Consider the following 22,179-nt stretch of genomic DNA (forward strand, 5'->3'; position numbering starts at 1 on the left):
GCTTTCTACAGTATGTAAATTAACTAGTTTTAAACTTTAAAAAAAAGATGAAAGATTTACATGCCTCCTCTTTCTGTCTGGACTGGCTGTAGAATCCTTTGTCTGGGGTTCACGCCATCTTTTTTTTATTCAATTGAGTCTAATTGTCAATGTGCAGCAAGGAGAGGAGTCAGAGTCAGATGCAAATGTGAAACAAAACAATAAAGCAAAACAGAACATAGTAGCTTGAACTTACTAAAAGAGAGAACAAAGAACATGCGACTCTAACAGACGAAAAAACGTACAAGAACTGACAAAGGAAACAGGAAACACCTGGAGACAGGTAACGAGGGGGGTGGAGCTTCAAATGAGGTGGAAGCAAGAGATGAACACACAGGACCACGTGTGGAATGACACAAGCATGACATGATAGTAATGTTGTCATGTGACCACTAGATGGTACGAGCAGTGTCTCCGTATGAGACCAAAGCGTCAACATTTAAAAAAAAAAAATAAAGAGGTTAAATCTGTAAGAGGCAGCATGTGAACAGTCAGTCTCTGAAGGTGATTTATTGAAAACAGGAAAAACGGCCAAGCATAAGAATCATCTCCAAAGCAGGTCTTGGGCAGAGCTTACAGGACTCATTGATGATCATAAAGGCCCCACCTTACAAGTTACAGGGCTTAAAGGATCTGTTGATAATATCTTAGCGTTCCAGATACTACAGAACATCTTTAGAGTTCTTGTGGAGGCTGACCTGGACAGTTCAGAGCTGTTTTGACAGCATAAGGGAGACCTAAAAAATATTAGGGAGGGGTTTTAATATTTTGTCTGTACAGAGTATACTCTCAACCCCTCTAGTTCTAGAGTTTGGTAATATAGGGGTTGGACAATGAAACTGAAACACCTGTTATTTTAGTGTGGGAGGTTTCATGGCTAAATTGGAGCAGCCTGGTGGCCAATCTTCCTTAATTGCACATTGCACCAGTAAGAGCAGAGAGTGAAGGTTCATTTAGCAGGGTAAGAGCACAGTTTTGCTTAAAATTCCAAATACTGCAATGCACACAACATTATGTGTGACATACCAGAGTTCAAAAGAGGACAAATTGTTGCAAACAGCAAGTCTTTGTGATGTATCAAGAGCCCCGGTATCCAGGGTAATGTCAGCATACCACCAAGAAGGACGAACTACATCCAACAGGATTGACTGTGGACGCTGTAAGAGGAAGCTGTCTGAAAGGTTTGTTCGGGTGCTAACCCGGATTGTATCCAATAAAAAAACATAAAACCACGGCTGCCCAAATCACGGCAGAATTCAATGTGCACCTCAACTCTCCTGTTTCCACCAGAACTGTCCGTCGGGACGATACATTATTGTGGTCTAAAACCAGGTGTTTTAGTTTCATTGTCCAACCCCTGTATCTACCAAGACAGCATGAAGAATTGTCCAGAAGAGATGGCACAAGCAGCGTGGTCCAATTGACATATTATACTCAGCAACAGGGGTGTTGGCACATGAGGCCTGGATGTGAACCAAGCATTTTAAACCCAAGTTGGCCATTTATTCTATTAGCTGGCTACTTAATCTATTAGCTCTCTGGTGTGTTCTGGTCAACTGGGGTAAACCATTACACCCCAGATCTGACTCTTTACTCTAAATGAATTATTACACTTTCTTTCAGTGTGTACAATCTCTGACTGTCTTCATCCTTCTCTGTCTCCATTTATGCATCATCCTCTCTCTCTCTCTCTCTTATTCTCTTTCTATTTATGTGTGTAATGTGCTGCGCTGGTGACAGAACGAATCAAAAAAGCCTGACACGTACGCTGACCCGTGCCACGGCACGGTCAATGAAAGCTGACCCCCACAGTGCTTGCTTTTTTTCTACAGCAGTGTCCAAAGTCCCCCACGGGACGAGGCAGCATGACAGCTGACCCTTAGCAAGGTCAGCACGGCTACCCCAGCTGAATATCTTAAAGACGTCTGGAGATAAAAACAAACTTTTCCTGGCATCACTGTCGCCCAGGGACCTCGCAGCCTCGGCGGCTTAACTCTGTCTTAGCTTATTACTGCCACTGTGCTATATTCAATTTACATCATTACAGAAAATCACAGTAAAAAACTGCTAATACACAGAGATATAGCACTGATATAGATCTGTCACCATAATTACGTTATCAACCGATGATCTTACAATATAATGAGACATGACCTCAATCATTTTTGCTGACCTCAATACTGGCCACTATGTTTTTTTTTCTTTAAAAGGAGGGCCTATTAACATAAAGAAGTGCTGGTGTGCTGACTTTTATAAACACTGTTTTGTTTTGTTTTTTATTTCAGTTTTATTCATAGGATAAAAGTCATTGCTCTTTAACTCCTTAAACATTCTACATTTTCATAAACCCTACAACAGAACCCTGTGGGACTCCATATGGACAACATATGGTAAACTCTTACTCTTTCTAATCTCAACAATACATTTATTACTGAACTTCACCTGTCAGATTTATAACTCTTCTCTTCACTGCTGAAACTGAGATTTAGTCCAATGTTAAGCTGAGCTAAGGTTGTTGGCATATGGGTCAGCCAGACCTCTTCCTGTATTCCTGTTATCAGTTTTCTTTTCTCATCTAGAGTCTTTTGAAGGTGTAGAAAACAGTACTCTCCACTCTCTGGCGTCTTCTGTAATTTCTTGAAAGACATTCTGTAGACTTATACTTTGAATAGATACGAAGTTCTCTGTGTTTCTATGTCTTTTTCTAGTTATTATTATGAAAGTATGAATGTGCTGTGTGTTAAAGTGCAAATGCTGCACTAGATCTGTTCCAGCACTGCTTTACTACGGACGAAAAGCCATTAAAATCCATTTTTTCTTGCTACTTACCAGCTGTAAGCTGTTAAACAATTAATTGTTTGCTAAACACTGCCCCCTGTTTTTTTTTTTTTTTTTTTTACAATGTGGTAGTATTATTAATATTTTTAAAAAATCTGATTTTATTTTATTTGTTTTTCTTTAAAGGACCTGGCAGTTTACTGTTTTTTTTTTTTTTTTTTTTTACAATGGATTTTGTACTATTTCTTGTTGTTGACTGGACATAAATGGAGCTTAAATGGTAAAAATAAAGAGGGAAATTCTAGTGTTCTAAAACTTTTGACTGATACTTTCTGGATTATGATCGTTGACAGACTAATAAACGTAGAGATTAAAAAGTTTAAACTTGGGTGCAGGGTGTATTTGCTCTGTTATGCTACTGTAGCACTGTCATTATACTAGTGACATAAAATTTATCATAAAAAATATCAATTATCGCAATTACTAAATCGTCCATATAAAAATATAGCTTTCGTGAGAAGGCTACACCAGATCAACGTCAGGACTGGATATTAGTACTGATAATAAGAGAATTAGCTGGACTGAGTATTGAATATTTAGGATCTTTTCGACATGAATAATGCATATGCTGTGAATTATTCTAGTATTAGTAGTAGTAGATACACATATCATAGCAAATGTAATACAGCTCAGAAAGCCAATTAAGGGAAGTGTAACAAAGAGGAGGCAGGATGCAAGCGCACGTCGGTTTTATTTTCCATATTAGAAAAAGTAAACAAAGAACAAAACACTATGGAATAATATAAATAAAAGGTAACTAAAACAAAACACTATGAAACAGAGGATAAACTAAAAAACTGAAACAAACAAGCAAAAATAACAAACAATGAAACAAACTATATAAAGCAAACCTGGAAAAACTGAAGAGAAAAAACACAGGAGGTATGAGGCTACACAAAACAGATGAACAAGATCCGGACAGAGTAACAGGACACGGTCAAACAAAAAGCGCGACAGAGAACAAAGGAGCACATGAGGTATTTATACACAGGCACACACTAGGGACACCTGTGGAGGTAATGAGGGGGGTGGAGTTACAAATGAGACAGGAGGGGTTACAGATGACAAGGCGGGGCTAAGGCGGAGACAAGGCCAAAACACAACAGAAGCACATGGCTGGAAAACATGACAGGTAAACAATAGAGAACAGGACAGGAGAAGGAAGGAACCAAAAAAAAATGAAAGACACTGGACAGACACAGGCTAAGATGTGACAGGAAGCTGCTGTGCCTGGTAGCACTGTGGCTTTAGGCTTTAACCTGGTTAAGCCTGGCTGTTGACATAATGGCTAACTTGCTAAAAACAAGCCAAGATGGAGAAGAAGCTTTCTACTAGATTTTGTTTTTCAGCGGAAAGAGCATCAGTGAGTTCATGCTACCATGATGCCATGATAACCCAACCTCATCATTCCCAGTAGTAGGTGCACCATCATTCCAGAAAACAAAGATCTACCACTGTATATCTCTATAGACTACGCCTGGCTTTAGACATGGAGCTAAATGTTCATGTTTATCTGCTCCACAGTGTTCTATTCTTTTGCCAGGATTCTCTACAGGGACTAGACAAGCTGCTAGTGTATGAGTTTGGACATATGTGTCATCAGCACTGGGTGCAACTTTAAGTAGCTGAACGTAATCATTAGAAAAGATGACAATTTGTCCATGAACTAGATATCCATTGACTCTTTCAAGCTTAAAAATAAATAAAAAAATAATAATAAGGCGAATACTGAAATAAATAAAATACAAAAGCAGGCAGACGTTAGCGGAATACGCTAGCAGCTAGTCCTTGTTTGGCAGGCAGAGGAGACGACACTCATTAGAGGCTTTACAGTGTAATTAGGCAGCTCTGGAACTATTTTACAACCAGCATAATAATTTATAATGGGCATAATCACCCATTTCACAGCAAGCATAAAAATTTAGGCCGAACACACTCTCCAACATCAAGCATGCGTTATGAAAACCGAAGGTGCATTCCAATCACTCTTGTAGGTCAAGCAAAGTGGAACCCATGGGATTTTTCAGAAAGTTTAATGGAGATTTAAAAACTTAATGCATAAAAATGAACCACAAACTGTGTAGAGAGAAGTGAATACAGCTGTTCTATATTGCATATTTGTGTACCCTGCTTTAAAGTGTACCCATTGCTGACCAAGACAGGCAAATGCACGCATGGGTATTCTATATGACAGATAAACATGAACATATTGGCATCATTTAGTTTTGAACTGAGTTCTTTGTTTTCAAGCTGACCAACAAATCTAGCTGTTTAATACACATTTTCCCCACTACTTACAACCAGTCAGTTCTGTCTTTCCACAGGGTAAAAATGATTTAAAATCTTCACAGTAAAACTCTATATAACATAAACTTAGTGGACAGGGAGAGTGTCTATATTTAACATTAGAATTAGTGCTGGGCGGTACACTGGTTCATATGGTATACCGGAGCAGAAATTAGAATTTTTCACATACTGCCATACCACTAGAGGCGCTGCCCCCCAAATAAACATAAAGTCAGTGATCGGTGAGTGTGTTCACCTGTAATAAACTCTATATAACATTTTAAGAAACCCAAATTACTATAAAGTCGGTGGTAAGTGAGAGTGTTCACCTGTAATAAACTCTGTATAACTTTAAAATAAACCCAAATTAACATAAAGTCAGTGATTGGTGAGTGTGTTCACCTGTAATAAACTCTATATAACATTTTAATAAACTCAAAAAATTATAAAGTCGGTGGTAAGTGAGAGTGTTTACCACTAACAAACTCTATATAACATTATAATAAACCCAAATTAACATAAAGTCAGTAATCAGTGAGTGTATCTACCTCTAACAAACTCTATATAACTTTAAAATAAACCCAGATAAACATAAAGTCATTGATCGGTGAGTGTGTTCACCTGTAATAAACTCTATATAACATTATAATAAACCCAGATAAACATAAAGTCATTGATCGGTGAGTGTGTTCACCTGTAATAAACTCTATATAACATTATAATAAACCCAAATAAACATAAAGTTAGTGGTTAGTGGGTGTATCTACCTGCAATAAATCACATATAATATTAGAATAAAACACCAGCACCTCACCGGATTTACTTTAATGGGAAACTGATTAGATAAACTAGGTGTTGGAAAGGAACTGGGGATAGTGGGCTTCCCATAGCAGATAATTAAAATGTTTAAAGCATATAGAAGCTTTTCTAATAGAACAGATAAACATGAACCTATTGGCACCATGCCTAAAACCAGGAGTGGGCTAGAGGGGTATAAAGCCCCCCAGCATTGAGCTGTAGAACAGTGGTAGAACTGTGTTCTCTGGGATCATTGTTCTCCATCCAATACTTGATGGATTTATGGATTGGTTGGGGAGTTGAGGATGAGGTGAGGTTTTTCAGGCATCCTGACTTCCTGACTAATGCTCTTGGCACTGAATGCAATCAGACCCCCCCCCCCCCCCCAATCTAGTAGAGAAAGTCTTCTCTGGACAGTAAAGGCAGTTTTGTCCATATAGTGTATCTTCCTCTCAGTCTCAGACTAAACAGGGAGAGGGTAAAGCAGACATCATCCTGTCACACCTAATGTTTCGCTCCAGGGGAATCAGATAAAAGCAGCTAGAGACACTCTTTTAACTGCAGACTGTGTGTATGTGTGTGTGTGTGTGTGTGTGTGTGTGTGTTGTTTCTCCTCTGTTTGTCAAAGAATAACAATATGTCAAAAACATAAAGGACGTGTTTGTTTTGAGTACGTCATAACAGAGAGAATAGGAGAGGGAGAGAAAGAGAGAGGGAGATTAAACAGATAGAAAACAAGAGATAGAGAGAGAGATTAGGAAGAGAGCGAGAGAGAGAGTGAGTGAGTGAGAAAGAGAGAGGGAGAGATGTGTGGTAAAAGATCATGGAAGAAGTAACCTGAGGTAATGGAGAGAGAGAGAGAGAGAGAGAGAGAGAGAGAGAGAGAGAGAGAGAGAGATGTGTGGTAAAAGATCAACAAGGTCAGAGACATACGGGAGGTAAAAGGGAGGGAAAAGGTAGATTCAGGGCAGAATAGAAAGAGAGAGAGAGAGAGAGAGAGAGAGAGAGAGAAAGGGGGTAACCAGGGTTAAAGAGAAGGATAACGAATGTGGAAAAGGCAGATGAAGGGAAAGTAGAAACAGAGAGAGGGAGAGAGAGATAAGGTGGTAATGGAATGTAGAAAAGGCAGATGGAGGGAAGGACAGGTATGAAGAAGCTGGAAAGAGAGAGTGAGAGAGATAGATAATGTGGCAAGGTAGGGGAATACAGGTTTAAAGAAATAGAGATAGAAAGAGAGGGATAAGGTGGTAAAAGAGTGTGAAAAAGGCAGATGAAGGGAAAGACAGGTATGGAGAAAGTAGAAAGACAGAGAGAGAGTGAGAGAGAGAGAGTAAGAGAGAGATAAGGTGGTAAAAGGGAGGTTGAGATATAAAACAAAGGAAGGATAAGGAATGGAAGAATAAAGAAAAGAAAGTGAGAGGACAGAAAGAAAAACAAGGTCAGAGACATAAGGGAGGGAAAAGGGAGGGAAAAGGGAGGGAAAAGGTAGATTCAGATAAAGGCAGAATAAAAGAGAGAGAGAGGTAACCAGAGGTAAAGAGAAAGATAAATAATGTGGAAAAGGCAGATGAAGGGAAAAGACAGGTATGAAGAAAGGAAAGAGAGAGAATGAGAGAGATACGGTGGCAAAATAATGTGGAAAAGGCAGATGAAGGGAAAGAGGTATAAAGAAGCTAAAGAGAGAGAGAGAGGGAGAGAGATAAGGTGGGAAAATAATGTAGAAAAAAAGCAGATCAAGGGAAAGACAGGTATGAAGAAGCTAGAAAGAGAGAGAGAGGGAGAGAGATAAGGTGGGAAAATAATGTAGAAAAAGGCAGATGAAGGGAAAGACAGGTATGAAGAAGCTAGAAAGAAAGAGAGAGGGAGAGAGATAAGGTGGGAAAAGAGTGTGGAAAAGGCAGATTAAGAAAAAACAGGTATGGAGAAAGTAGAAAGACAGAGAGAGTGAGGGGAATAATATAGAAAAGAAAGTGAGAGAACGAGGTAAAACAAGGTCAGAGACATAGGGGAGGTAAAAGGAAGGGTAAAAGGTAGATGTGGGTAAAGAGAGGATTCAGAGAAAGGCAGAATAGAGAGAAACAGGAGGAGAGAGAGAGAAAGAGAGAGAGAGATGGACTGTGCTCCTCCTGCATGGTCTCACTTGGCCTGTATGACTCTGTTGAAAGGCTAATGTTCTATCTCCCCTGTTATCTATCTCTCTCTCTCTCTCTCTCTCGCTCTCACACACACTCACACTTTCTCCCTCTCCCCTCTTTTCCTTATCTATCTCTATCATCCCAACTCTCGCGTTTATTCTCTCTCTCTCTCTCTCTAAATTCCTGGCCCGTTAGCAAACACCTGCCCTAAGGGTGAATCGCAGACAAAGGGCCAGAAACATCAGAACCAATTCCACAGTACACAGACAGTGTCAACAGCAATGAAAATCAGAGCTACACTCTCTCCATCTCTCTCTCTCTCTCGCGCTCTCTCACTCTCTCGCCCGCCCGCTCTCGCTCACTCACTCACTCTGCCATTAGACACAGACGAGGGTGCCAATGTTTCAGCGGTGCATCGTCAGCTGGCTGTGAAGTCCCAACTGAATCCAGTCAGCCCTATAAGAAATAAGTGACGGGGACTTCACAGAGCATTTCATACTGTTACACCACTGACCATTAATATTTAACATACTGTTACATCACTGACCATTAATATATTTCATACTGTTACACCACTGACCAGAAATATATAACATACTGTTACACTACTGACCAGTAATATATCCCATAGTATAATATCACCGACCAGTAATATTTCCCAAACTGTTACATCACTATCCAGTAATATATCCCATACTGTTACATCACTGACCAGTAATATATACCATATTGTTACACTACTGACCAGTAATATATCCCATACTGTTACACTACTGACCAGTAACATATTCCATAATATAACACCACTGAGCAGTAACATATTTCATATTGTTACACCACTGCACAGTAATATATCCCATACTGTTACACCACTGACTTGTAATACATTTCATTCTTTAAAAGAATCAGCAAAGAAGGTTGTCCTAACATTGTAACACCACTGAGCTGTAATATATACCATACTGTTACACCACTGACTAGAAATACATTTTATACTGTGACACCACTGACTTGAAATGTATTACAAGTCATCAAAAAGAATCAGCAAAGAATGTTGTCCTAACATTGTAACACCACTGAGCAGTAATCTATACCATAGTGTTACACCACTGACTAGAATTACATTTCATTCTGTTACACCACTGACTAGAAATAAATTTCATACTGTTACACCACTGACAAGAAATACATTTCACACTGTTACACCACTGACCAGTAAATATACCATACTGTTACACCACTGACCAGTAATATATCCCATACTGTTAAACCACTGACCATTAATATATACCATACTGTTACACCACTGACTTGTAATACATTGCATAATGTTAAAGAGCTAACCAGCATGCTGTCCTATATTGTAACACAATATGACCAGTATTATATTCCATACTGTGATTATATATTTTATTGGGAAACACTACAGAAATGTATCATGAATATGACTAGAGTAGTCAGTGTACAGCTTGTGTAGCAGTATAGATTTACTGTATTTTGAAAACAACTCAACACACCGCAATTACTGTCTAAATAATATCACAGTGAACATGTGCATATTGTGCCCAATTGTGTCATCCTCCCTCCATGGTATCATGTGACTCGTTAGAATAATACAAGGTTCTGTGTGTGAATGCTGGAGAAGGCTGTTTAATTTGGTGTTTTGGGTCTAATTTTTCATTTTTCATACAGGCCCCTGTATATTCAACATCGCGCTTCATGGCAAAGAACTCTCGGAGGACTCTCTGCTGTTACAGCATTCACCAACCTTACATTCAACACTGTTACCTCATAGAAAGAGAGAAAGAGAGAGAAAGTTGGATTTAGGAAGCTAGCAAGTGTCCACCTTCTGCATAAACCAAAGCTCCAGTCTCAGTGGGCCCATTAATCACGGAATGGCTCTGTTCAGTCACGGAGACCGAGCTGTGTCCAGAGCCACATGTTCTGGCCCTCAACATGTTTCACTCTACCTCGCTTCACTTCAGCTGAATCACTCCATCCCCAGAAGTCTCAGGCCACTGTCTGCGGCTAACACGAGACGCTAACTATTCACCTGAGGCTTTAGCTGTGTTAACAGTAGCCGGGGCCAAGCGCAAGCAAGAGCGGCCAAGCCTGGCCAGCGCTCAGGGAAGCCTTCTGTTAATAAAAAGTCAGCTTTCGCTAATTAAATCTAATCTCAGGCAGGGCCACGCCTAAACGCATCGACCATTTCGGGTTAGCACCTGTGCCAGGAGACATTTATCAGCACTTCCATCCTGTAGCCTTACCGAGCATGCTCCAGCGCTCCCCCCACATGGCCCTGGCACTCAGCCCTGAAGGGGAAAATACAGGCCTGCCTTAATGGAACGGCAATGGACAGTAATTACACAATAAAAACACAGTTAAATATTTATGGCCTTGGTCCAGATGGTTAGTCTTCCGAATCTGCCCAGTATTATAGCCTACAAGGTGGAGTGGTGTCAACTGGGTTCAATACTGAGGCCTGATGTTGCACCACCAAGCCAGAACCCCTTCCAAAATCAAATCTTGGACTAGAAGCAAGAAGGCAATATTTTTATGGAAAAAAATATGTCTAAATATAGTAGATCAGCCATGACATGTTTGGCATCTGGCGCTTGACTGTTTTTTTTTTTTTTTTAGGATCGGTGTCAGCCCACAGACTCCACCCGCTCCCGCTCGGCATCACCGGAATTGTGATCACCTGCCCTAGCCTGCTTCACCTGAATGTCATTAATATGCTTTATAAATGAGCCTCAGCATATCGACTCTTTGCAAAGTTTTAGCATTTCTGTTGAACTCTTAGCTCTGAGCTTTTTATTTGGTATTCTGAGCTCTTGCATTGCTTTTTGACCACGCCTTAGTCTCAGCCTCTGACATATCTGTTTGCCATCCAGTCTCATTACCCGTTTGTGGTGACAATTGGAGCTAATGTAGAATAATGTAGCTACCAAATAATGGTAATGTGATTTAATGTGATTGCTTAGAAATCAGCATAATGCTAATTAAAAGCCTTAATTCCCATATAACTGTGTTATATAAGACTTCCATTAGATCATTGGAAATGGAAACATACCATGAAACCATACCAATAGTGACCAAAATCAATGTAGCATAATTCACAAAGACTTCACAAAAGCTTCACATGAATAACAGGATGAAAGGAACCAGCAAAAACACTACTTGAGCCCTTAAAGCCACATTATGCAACATTTTTTTAGTTAATTAATGTGTTTCATACTTAGTTTATTAGATTTTATTTAAGATATTTATATATAATAAGATTATTAACTGGGTCATTACAGGGTAAATGGTAGTTTTCACGTCTCAGCCCGCGCCCACAGGCTCATGTGAAGCTGACTTTTTCGAAACACAACTAACATGACTTAAAAAGTTGGAAAGCAACTCCTGACCAGTGTAGTGTTTGCCATAATTTGAGTTTGATGGACTAACTGGCTAGTTTGTCTAGTTTGGATAAGTTGGTTAATTAACTTCATCACGCAATTTCGTGACACAAGTGGACCAGCATGGTCATGATGGGAATGCTTTTCATGTTGGTTGACTACTGTGGTCATGCTGAGGTAAAAGCTTGGTGTTGCTGGTCATGTTAGTCAACTAATTCTGTCACACTAGTCATTAGGGCAGTGCGATATGACAAGATATTTAGTTTGGCAATAGAAAAACGTTTATCATTTAGTATTACACTCTACTAAAGCAGTATTTCTCGCTGCATCCCTGCTCTGCACACTCCCATCATTCATAAAGTTTTAAGAAGAGTTTAAAAAAATCAATATTTGGTGGAATAACCCTGGTTTTTAATCACAGTTTTCATGCATCTTCTTCATGAATGTTCTCCTCAACCAGTCTTACACACTGTTGACTTTATGCCACTCCTGGTGCAAAAAGTCAAGCAGTTCAGCTTGATATGATGGCTGTAATCATCCACCTTCCTCTTATATTCCAGAGGTTTTTAATTTGGCCAAATCAAAGAAAAACATTATCATTAAGTGGTCTCTTGTTTTGTTATTCTAGAGCTGTATATACATTCTTGGTCATATTGTACAGCCATATGGGTCATGCTGTTCTACCTGCTTGGTAATGCTTTTCACGCTGATTGACCAACATTATGAAATGGTATCGCTAGAGCAGCTCGTTCATGCTGTCTCATGCATGTTCCCGGTCAGTATAGTCAGTTTATAAGACCATAAAAACATTACTGGGCAGTACAACAGAATGAAAGTAATTCTCTACTTCTAAGGGATAAAACATGGTCTTGCTTTGTCCCAAATTGAATGTGACCAAAGCGGCCGAGGCAGAGCCGCCATGTTCAACGGTAAAGGCCGGCTCATTCATCTCGGAGTGTTTTCCAATCACTATGCTACAATATGCTCCTAATAACAGAGATATTTTTCACGGCTATGCCAGCGTTCCACACTTCCACTTTCTGCCCCTCCTCTATCCTTCATTCTCCCTTTCTGATGAATTCTCCCCATTGCCACGGGAGAGAGCGATCATATGATGAAATATGGAGCCCGTTGCCACGGGCCTGGTACAAAAAGCCGGCGATGAGAAAAACAGCCGACGCTCAAAATTAGCCACTGTTGAGCTGTCAGCTGATCAAGTGCCTTGTCAGATTCCTCGATTGTGGAAAAATTGACTGATTATATTTCTGTTTTTTTTTTTTTTTTCCACAATGCTAGAAATGTTACCATCTCGATATTTACTTTAATTAAAGGTGAGTGAGCTCTGAGATTTACCCTGGATGAGCCCCATAGGAAAATTCTTTTGCTCAAATGTTGATCTTTAGTGTCTAAAAAAAAGACGTATTTGGGATTCTCACTTAAGTTTCATTTACAGATCAACTTGGTAACAGATGTTTCTCCTAAAACGGTGGCAGAGAGGAGGTCACTGCACAAACTGCTCTCTATCATGGACGATGATGGTCACTCACCCAATGCACACTATTTTTATGGACCATAGTAGCAGTTTCAGTGGCAGGTTTCTGTCACAGAGCTGCTTTAGAGACAGACTCAGGAGATCCTTTGTCCCGAGAGCCATCAGACTCTTCAACTCCTCCCAGTGCAGCCAGAAGAAAGAGGAGGACTGGGTTGAGGAACGAGTCTCATATGTTTTTTAGCCTCTTTTTATCTTTATGTTTTTTATCGTTTATCTTATCTATTTATTTTAATCTTAAGGTTCTTATCTGTGAATTAAGTGTTTAATAGCTCAGTAAAACACTAACATTACAATAAATACAGGGGTTGGACAATGAAACTGAAACACATGGTTTTAGACCACAATAATTTATTGTCCTGACGGACAATTCTGGTGGAAACAGCAGAGTTGAGGTGCACATTGAATTCTGCCGTGATTTGGGCAGCTGTGGTTTTTATGTTTTTTGGATACAATACAGGTTATCACCCGAACATCCCTTTCAGACAGCTTCCTCTTACAGCGTCCACAGTTAATCCTGTTGGACCGTGGCTCTTGATACATTACAAAGACTTTCTAGACGTGCACCAACAATTTGTCCTGTCCACTGAGCCACCACAACCCCAGTACTATGAAGAAAAATTAATATAATTATTTATACGCTTTATATTTAGTTTTGCAAATCTTGGCAGGATTTCTCTGTCAGTTTTATGAGGTAGAGTCAGCTGGAATGTGAGCTTTCAGTTAAAAGCTTTGCTGAACCTATCAAGAGTTAATTACTTGAATTTCTTGTTCTCTTAATGTGTTTGAGAGCATCAGTTGTAAAGTTGTGAAAAGGTAGAGTTACAGGTATACAGTGAATAGCTCTATTTGAGTAATGTTTTAATCCATATTATGGCAAGAACTACTCAACTAAGTAAAGAAAAAATGACTTTAAGAAATGAAGGCCTGTCAATTCGAAATATTTCAAGAACTTTTTGCAGTCGCAAGAACCATCTAAAATGTTGATGAAACTGGCACTTACCAGGACTAGAGAAGACCAAGAGAAACTTCAGAAAAAATTACAGCACCCAGATAAGAGCACCTAAACGCAGCTTCACAGAGTATCTCTTTTCCCTATGTGTAACGTTTAACTGGCATTGTTTATTTATCATTCTTTTAAATTGAAGTTAGCAGTGAAAATCCAATATTACTTGAGGAAAAGTGTCCCCGCACTTTTGAGAGGCAATGTTTGTGATTTAATACATTCAAATATATGCAAATGTGCCCCAGTGTATCAATGCCTGCTCTGATTACATCAAGCGACTCTCAACTGCTGTCAGGTTCGAACAGTGTCAATCAGAGGTCCTCCATCAATCAGAGCAGAGGAGTGCGAAAGGCCTCTTCTACACAAAACAAGTGTTGTTCAGAACTGCTCTAGCTAGATGGAGCGGTGGAATAAAAGTACCAAATGCTACACTGAACATCCACTGCATAATATAAACTTAGAAACGTGGTCACAAACCCACAGAATTAGCCTTTAAATACAATATACCGTAACATTCTCCTCCTTTTTTATGTCTTTCTGTTCTATCTCTGTGTTTATATATTTTCCTATGCCTGTCTGTGTTCCTAGCCATGTGCTTTCTTGTGCGTGGCTCTGTGTTCTCCTTGTCTCAACCTCTGTTTTCAGTACTCCCATCTGTGTTAATTTGTAGCTCCGCCCCCACGTTATCTGTCCCCAGGTGTTTCTTGTTTCCTGTCTACATCTGTATATATATATAGCTCCTTTGTTTCTATGTTCCCTTGTCAGTTCCCCTGTCTGTTTAATTTGGTTTATTTCTGTATCATGAAATAATATACTGTATATATATATATATATATATATATATATATATATATATATATATATAGTATCTTCATGTCTTTGGTTTGATTAGATTGTCTTCAGTGTCGTACCTGTTAATGGCTGAGCTGAGCTCCTCCAGGCGGCGCGAGTCGTTGACATTCTCCAACTTAGACAGACTATCCATCCTCTTCATAATCACCTCCAGCATATCACTGATCTTCCTCAGGACCCCTCTGGACTCCACACCTCCCAGCACTGAACACACAATAACACACCAGCAAAAAGCTTATTAGAAACAACTACACTCAAGGGTACAAACTAAAGGATTCTGAGCAATACAGAAATTTGAATTGAATAATACGTTTTATTTATTGGTTAGATTTATTAAAACTGCCAGCTAAAATGTGTGAAAACACAAAAAAATCTGGGGTGAAAACAAAACAAAAAAAAAAACGGTGTTAAAACACACAAAAAATTGTGAAAACACACACAAAAAAAGATATGAAAACACAAAAAATACTGCGTGAAAACACAAAAAAAAGATGTGAAAACACAAAAACATCTGATGTGAAAACAAAAAAAAATGTGGTGTGAAAACAAAACAAAAAAAAAATGATGTAATAACACACAAAAAAATCCAGGGTGAAAACACACAAAAAAAGGTGTAAAAACACAAAAAATCCAGGCTGAAAACACAAATAAAAAACTATGTGAAAAAAAAACAAAAAAATCCGGGGTGAAAACACACATAAAAATCTGGGGTGAAAACAAAAAAAAATCCGGGATGAAAACACAAAAAAACGGTGTGAAAACACAAAAAAATCCGGTGTGAAAACACAAAAAAAATCAGACGTGAAAGCACAAAAAATATTCTGGTGTGAAAACACAAAAAAAATCTAAACATCACAACATGAGGAGACATAATGCACTCCATATATTCAGGATTGAAGTGAAATAAATGATACTGTACAGATATAATCTGTCACTAGTAGATATATAATGGGAAATATGAACAGTGTGACTTTTTTAAACTTTTGCAGAGCAAAACGATTATCAGGCCATAGCTTTTTATATCAAATAAAAATAGCAATAAAAAAAAGACGCCTAGATCACAGACCATTTTCTTGAGCCTGACAAGACTTAAGGAAAATAGTGGGAAATGTCTGCCTGACCCGGCCTGAGTTCATTGGGGCATCGGATCGGGCTTGGGCTCGGGCAGATAATCTAAACTCTACAGCAGCTTGAATTTCCCAGATGGGTTGTTTATATTATTTCACACAGGGTTAGAAGCTTTTTAGCCATTTGTGCTTCTGACACTTCTCCTCTCACTGTGCTTCAGTTCAGCTCTAGCTGCAATGTGGAGCTTTTGTTAGACGTAAATAAAAAGGCTTTGTGTCATCCCGCCGACAACCAGGCGTACGAGCTCAGCTCTGACCTTTCATATCTAATAGAGTACATCACAGCTCAGATTATGGGAGAACGAGTGTGTGTGTGTCTAAGAGAGAGAGAGAAAGAGAGAGAGAGAGAGAGAGAGAGAGAGAGAGAAAGAGAGAGGGGAAGAAATGATGTTGACTTTATACTCCATCAGTAAACCAAAGTCTTTTTTAGAAAAGTCTACAGAGAAGACGGGTGAGGATACACACACCTGCTGAACTAAAGAGAAAAAGAGCGAAAGATATTTCTCTCTACCTTCCTTCTTTCTATTCTGTCCCGAAATCCGTGTCCCCGAGCAGCTGAAGGACATCTCTCAACACACACATGGTCGGGGTAATTAGATCTTTAATGTGGGAAATGAAATGAGCCAGTAGATTACACATGAATAGGATTACACAGGGCTCTTATCAAATATTACAGCGTGCAGGGGACACCTTTGTTTTAACCCTTATTACTCGCAGCCTGCAGCTCAATAGGAGTGGTTTGTCACGCTGTTATCATCACACAGAGAATCTTATCAGTCTGAACCTTCGTTCAGGGCTAACGTCAAACAGCGGCACAGCCAGACTGAGGTGATTCTGCTACAATAGTCCAGCGTAACAAGGCAAAGAAAACCAGACCCAGTCATATTGTATCTGCTGCACTCTGTCCACTGGGTTTATTATAATAATAATGGGTTTAATAGTTTGCCCAAAACTTAAAAAAATGTCACTTTTCAAAGAATAAGCGAATACAAAACCACAATATAAAAAAAAACATTTACTGAACATTTAAATTCCCAGCAGATACACCAACAAAGCACAATACATTTACTTCAGCAGTGCTTTTATAATTATTAACTTACAGCACCAGTCAAATGGTCTACCCTGTAGATTAATGGAATCATATGGAATTATTTAGCAAACAAACAAGTGCTAAACAAACCAGAATATGTTTTATATCTTACATTCTTCAAAGTAGACACCTCTTAGTAAAGTTGCTTAAATAGAGACAGTTTTGCACATCTTGGCTTTTGGTTTTTTTCTCAGTCAGCTTTATGAGGTAAAGTCACCTGGAATGTGAGCTTTCAGTTAACAGCTGTGCTTAACTTTCTAAGAGCTAATTACTTAAATTTCTTGTCCTCTTAATGTGTTTGAGAGCATCAGCTGTAAAGTTGTGAAGAGTTGTGTATAGTTGGTATACAGTGAATAGCCCTGTTTGAGTAATGTTTTAATTCATTTATGGAAGGAATTACTCAACTAAATAAAGAAAAAAAATATCATCAATAACTTCATGATGAAACTGGCTCTCATCAGGACCAATCCAGGAAAGGAAGAGCAAAAGGTACCTCTGTTGTACAGGATAGGTTTATCAGAGTTACCAGCATTAGAAACTGCAAGTTACCAGCAACACAGATAAGAGCAGCTCGGTTTGTTTAGCAATTTTAGCAAAGTTACTGCATGATTCCTTAGGTGTTCCTGGATAGTCTGGATGACTTCAGTATTCATTTACAATTTAGGAAAAAAAATAATTCATTGTATACATCTACCTAGCCAGATAGCTAGCTAAAACAACACTGCAATTTTAGTCAAACATGTACCTCAGTAGTCCTATTCTAATCATAGATTTCCTTAAGCAGTGCTGTCACAGTCAGACATATATAAATAATATATCTCCTCAGTGAGACTGAAGGTGAGTGAAATATACACAGAGAAAGACATCCAGTTGGCTTTTGGTAAACAAACATTATATACTATTGCTAAAATAGCTCAGCTAATGTTAATATCTTAGCTAGCCCTGCGTTGCTAATATTATTCATCAGGGAAACCGCCAGATTTTGAAGCGGTTGTAAACTCATACATAAAGCTAGAATTTATTGAATTTATATAAGCAGGGAGTAAAAACGAACTTAAACATGCAGTTTCTCAGTTCCATTCAGGAGTGTCCATTCATTTTCTATGGGAGAATGTGATTTGTCTCTTCATATGAAATGCATTAAGATTGTCTCAGCTTTATGCAAATGAATTATGACGACTTGAGGGGACATTTGTTTTAACTGACTGGATGAACAAATTCTTCGGATCAATCACAGACATATGGATCTGAGGTCACCAGCCTCCAATCTGTAAACATTTAATTCCTAAAGTACTCTATATAACATTAAAATAAACCCAAATAAACATTAAGTCAGTGGTCAGAGAGAGTGTCTATATGTTATTAACTCTATATAGCATTAGAATTATCCCCAATAAACATAAATAAAGTCAGTGGTCAGTGAGTGTATCTCTCTATATAACTCTATATACCATTAGAATAAACATTAATAAAGTCAGTGGTCAGTAGGGGTGTCACGATTATCTAAATCCTCGATTCGATTTTATTTCCGATTTTAGGGTCACGATTCGATTCGATTCTCAATTTTCTTTTTCCTTTTTTTAGAGCAGAGAGGCCTATGCCAGTTTTAGATTAGTCTATGGTCAGTCATTGGTTTGATTCATCAAATTTACAATCTCTTATTTCAAAAGGTGTGCTTGATATAAGTGATGCAAAGTGATACAAGTGATCTGTAATACACCACATTAGGCACTAAAGCTCAAATTTAAATAATTTAATTAAGATATAAATATAATGCCATCTAGTGGCTTTTTTGGTAGCAGCAGTGTGCACTATTAAAACAGCAATGTGCAACATAACAAAATAAATAATAAAAAAATACAGGAACAGTCATGACAAAATAATAGAACAATTAGAGCCTTAACAAACTGAACTCTATCCTACTATAACAGCTAAACATGAAAAATAAGACTTTAAGACCTTTTCGGTCCCTTTTTCTTCAACAAAGATTTATTATTAACTTTATCTGAGAGAAAGATGCTCCTTAAGGTACTAAAACAATTAACATATTTGAGGCTAGACAAAACAACTGTTATTTTAATATTTTCAAGTTTTTCTTTAAGAAGATGAGAATGTCCACATTCTCTGGAGAAAGGGCTGCTCTTTGAGCAGTTACAATGTCCGCGGCGTCGGCTACAGTGTGATGCGCCATTTGCGTAGCGCGCGTCGATCCTCTTTTTGACTTTGACGCTCGAGACCATGACATAATTTCTATTGATTTCGATGAAATATCGAAATCGTGACACCCCTAGTGGTCAGTGAGTGTATCTCTCTGTAATTAACTCTATATACCATTAGAATAAACATATATAAACATATAAACATGAATAAAGTCAGTGGTCAGTGACTGTTTCTACCTGTAATAAACTCTACATGACATTAGAATAAACCCAAATATTATAGTAATATTGATGTTGATCAGAAGAACATGAATGTTTATGGTTTGAATGGGTAAATGAATGAATGAAAGGCTAATAGTGAGAGAGTCAGCACGGACTTGTGGTGACTAAGCCGGTGAGACAGAACTGAACGAGTGTGATTAGTCATCTTTCCTGAGTGCATACGAGATTTTTATTTGGCCTAGTGACACTCAGGGTTCATATGCCTGTGTGTGTGTGTGTGTGTGTGTGTTCACTGGTAGCTGATATGTAGTGTGGATGACAGACAGCAGCGTTTCTGGCTCTGGTTGGCGTGTGAGCAAATCACTGGGGCTGTCAGCTTTAAAGACCAACCCAATTACAGTAACGGAGGAGTAGCAGAAAGAGTGAGTGAAGGAAAGGGAGAATAAGAAAGAAAGAATAAAGGTTTCTGTAATCATTAACACAGTGCTAATTGGTGTACATAAGTTTATTTTACGTGTTAGCAACATTGCCCTAAAGACGAAAAGGAGTAAAACTAAGCACCCATGGCCAACAACACTTAACACATTCCTTCACACTCAGCACTCAACCAACACACACTAATGAGGACATGCCGGGACACACTGCATTGTGGTGTATTTTTAAGATGTTGTTAAACACCTAATTTTACAAATAAAACTATTTTAGACACAGCTCCCTTGTCAGCAGCTCTAGCTCTGTACAAAGTTTATCTAAATATTCAACACACAAGCAGCTACAAATTATAATTTAGCCCTACTGTATATATATATATATATATATATATATATATATATAGCTTTGGTGCAAATGTTCAAGCAGTTCAGCATGGTTTGATGGCTTGTGATCAGCCATCTTAAACATCTTGAATAAATTTCAGATGTTTTCATTTTGGTCAAATAAAAAAAACTCATCATTTTTAAGTGGTCTCTTATATATAGCTGCTCCTAACGCAGTTACTATCCCCTCCTATTATTCAGACTTTTGACTGACAGGTGACTGAACCAATTACCTTGCATCAACTAAAAACAATTTGTGATTAAAAATGAGCACAAATAAACTATTGAACAAATATTTTGTATATACTTTCCTCTAAAGCTTTATTTAAAGGGGGCAATTCAGCAGAGCTATATAATTTAACAGTGTTTCTTGATAAGCTTCTTCTGCACTTTTTAAGTTATTAATGCCTCGTTTTAAATGTCACGGCTTTCCGGATTCTAGCAAGGAGGTGTGGAGCTACTTTGAGCCTGAATAAGGGTGGAAAAAGCGATTTATCGGGGCAAATTATGCCCCATGTCACCCAGTGGGGGGGGGGATGGGGGGGATTTGAAAACAATATGGTGGAAACCGAGCTCCTTTTAAAACTTGTGCTGCTCTCCTCGCTCGCCCTTTGGCCGCTCGTGTCACAGGTTCGCTGGTTCCAGAACATCACGATTGTGGGGCCAGAATGGAACCGGCCTTTCTGGCCCACAACCTGTGATTTTGCAGTGGAAATTAAAATAACCGTTCGGGAACCTGGCACCAGCACCGACACCATGCCGGTGGAAAATCGCTATTCATCAAAGGTAAGTACTTTTTATCATGTTTTACTACACCAAAAGACCATTTTACACCTGAGTTCTCCTTTAAGATGTGTTTGAAAAATGTAAGTATGATAAAGAAACAAAACAAAACAAAATACATTTGCTTCTTTTGGGTTACATCACTGTATCTGTCTTATTTTAAAACCTAAGAACCTGTAAGGCTCTAGAAACAATGTGCAACATAAAAAAAAAATAAAAAAAAAACGAATGCAAGCTAAACCTCCATACTGTAAACACTGCAAAACTTTCACATCTGCAGATTCAGTGAAGTCTAATCACAGAAACTCACAGCTGCTCACTTTTAACTACAGTTCAGCATCTTCACGCTGTACGAGCTGCGCAGATTGATCCTCAGACGCTGATGAAGACGTGCGCGCTTCCTGACACGCATATGCTCTGGAGAAAAACACTCATTTGCACACCAGACTGATTACGCACAACACGAGGCGAGAGGATGGGGAACGGGCCTCGGCGCTGGCGTGATTTTAGGGGACGTGAAGTGCTGGAAGGAGATTACTCACACTGTAGCTGTAGCTGCTCAACTGTAGCTGGCTTGTAGGCTTGTCCTGCGGGGCTACGCTAATAAACACAGCGCTAACTCTGACACAGCTGCTGCTGCTGCTGATGATGGAAGGAGAGGAAGGTTTAAAGGAGTGTTACCTGATTAAAAACTGGTTGGTAGAACTGGAATGATCAGACTGATGCAGATTTTCTAGTTCTAAAAATTTAGGTTTTATCTGGATACGTTATTGAGTTTATCATGAGCAATTTCCTTATATTTTCATATTTTTTAAATCAACTTTAACATTAAAACCACTGACGTATAATAAACTATTCCAATAGTTTACTATACTGTTTTTGCAGCAGTCTGGGACTTACCTTAGATATGTTTGGAAATGTAATTACTTTCATTACCGTTCAATAAATATATTTTGCTAACTAGCAATTAGCAATCTAAAGTGTTGTACGTGAAGACGTATTGTCTTGCTGCGCTATCAGTTAGCATTAGCACATGGACTAGAACTGCACATGGACAGAACCAGCAATAAATGGATAAA

At 38.7% G+C, this 22,179-nt stretch overlaps 1 protein-coding gene across 1 annotated transcript in view; it reads right to left on the minus strand.

Moving 5' to 3' along the window:
* The window catches only part of LOC103031728 (alpha-1,6-mannosylglycoprotein 6-beta-N-acetylglucosaminyltransferase B), a 240,802-nt gene that overhangs the window by 143,262 nt on the left and 75,361 nt on the right, over nt 1-22,179 (minus strand). The window contains exon 3 of the mRNA XM_022664078.2: nt 14,964-15,108. Within this exon, the coding sequence (XP_022519799.2) occupies nt 14,964-15,108 (145 nt within the window). The remainder of the gene's footprint in view (nt 1-14,963; nt 15,109-22,179) is intronic.

Source organism: Astyanax mexicanus, chromosome 5 (genome assembly GCF_023375975.1).
Source record: "Astyanax mexicanus isolate ESR-SI-001 chromosome 5, AstMex3_surface, whole genome shotgun sequence".
Classification (NCBI taxonomy): domain Eukaryota; kingdom Metazoa; phylum Chordata; class Actinopteri; order Characiformes; family Acestrorhamphidae; genus Astyanax; species Astyanax mexicanus.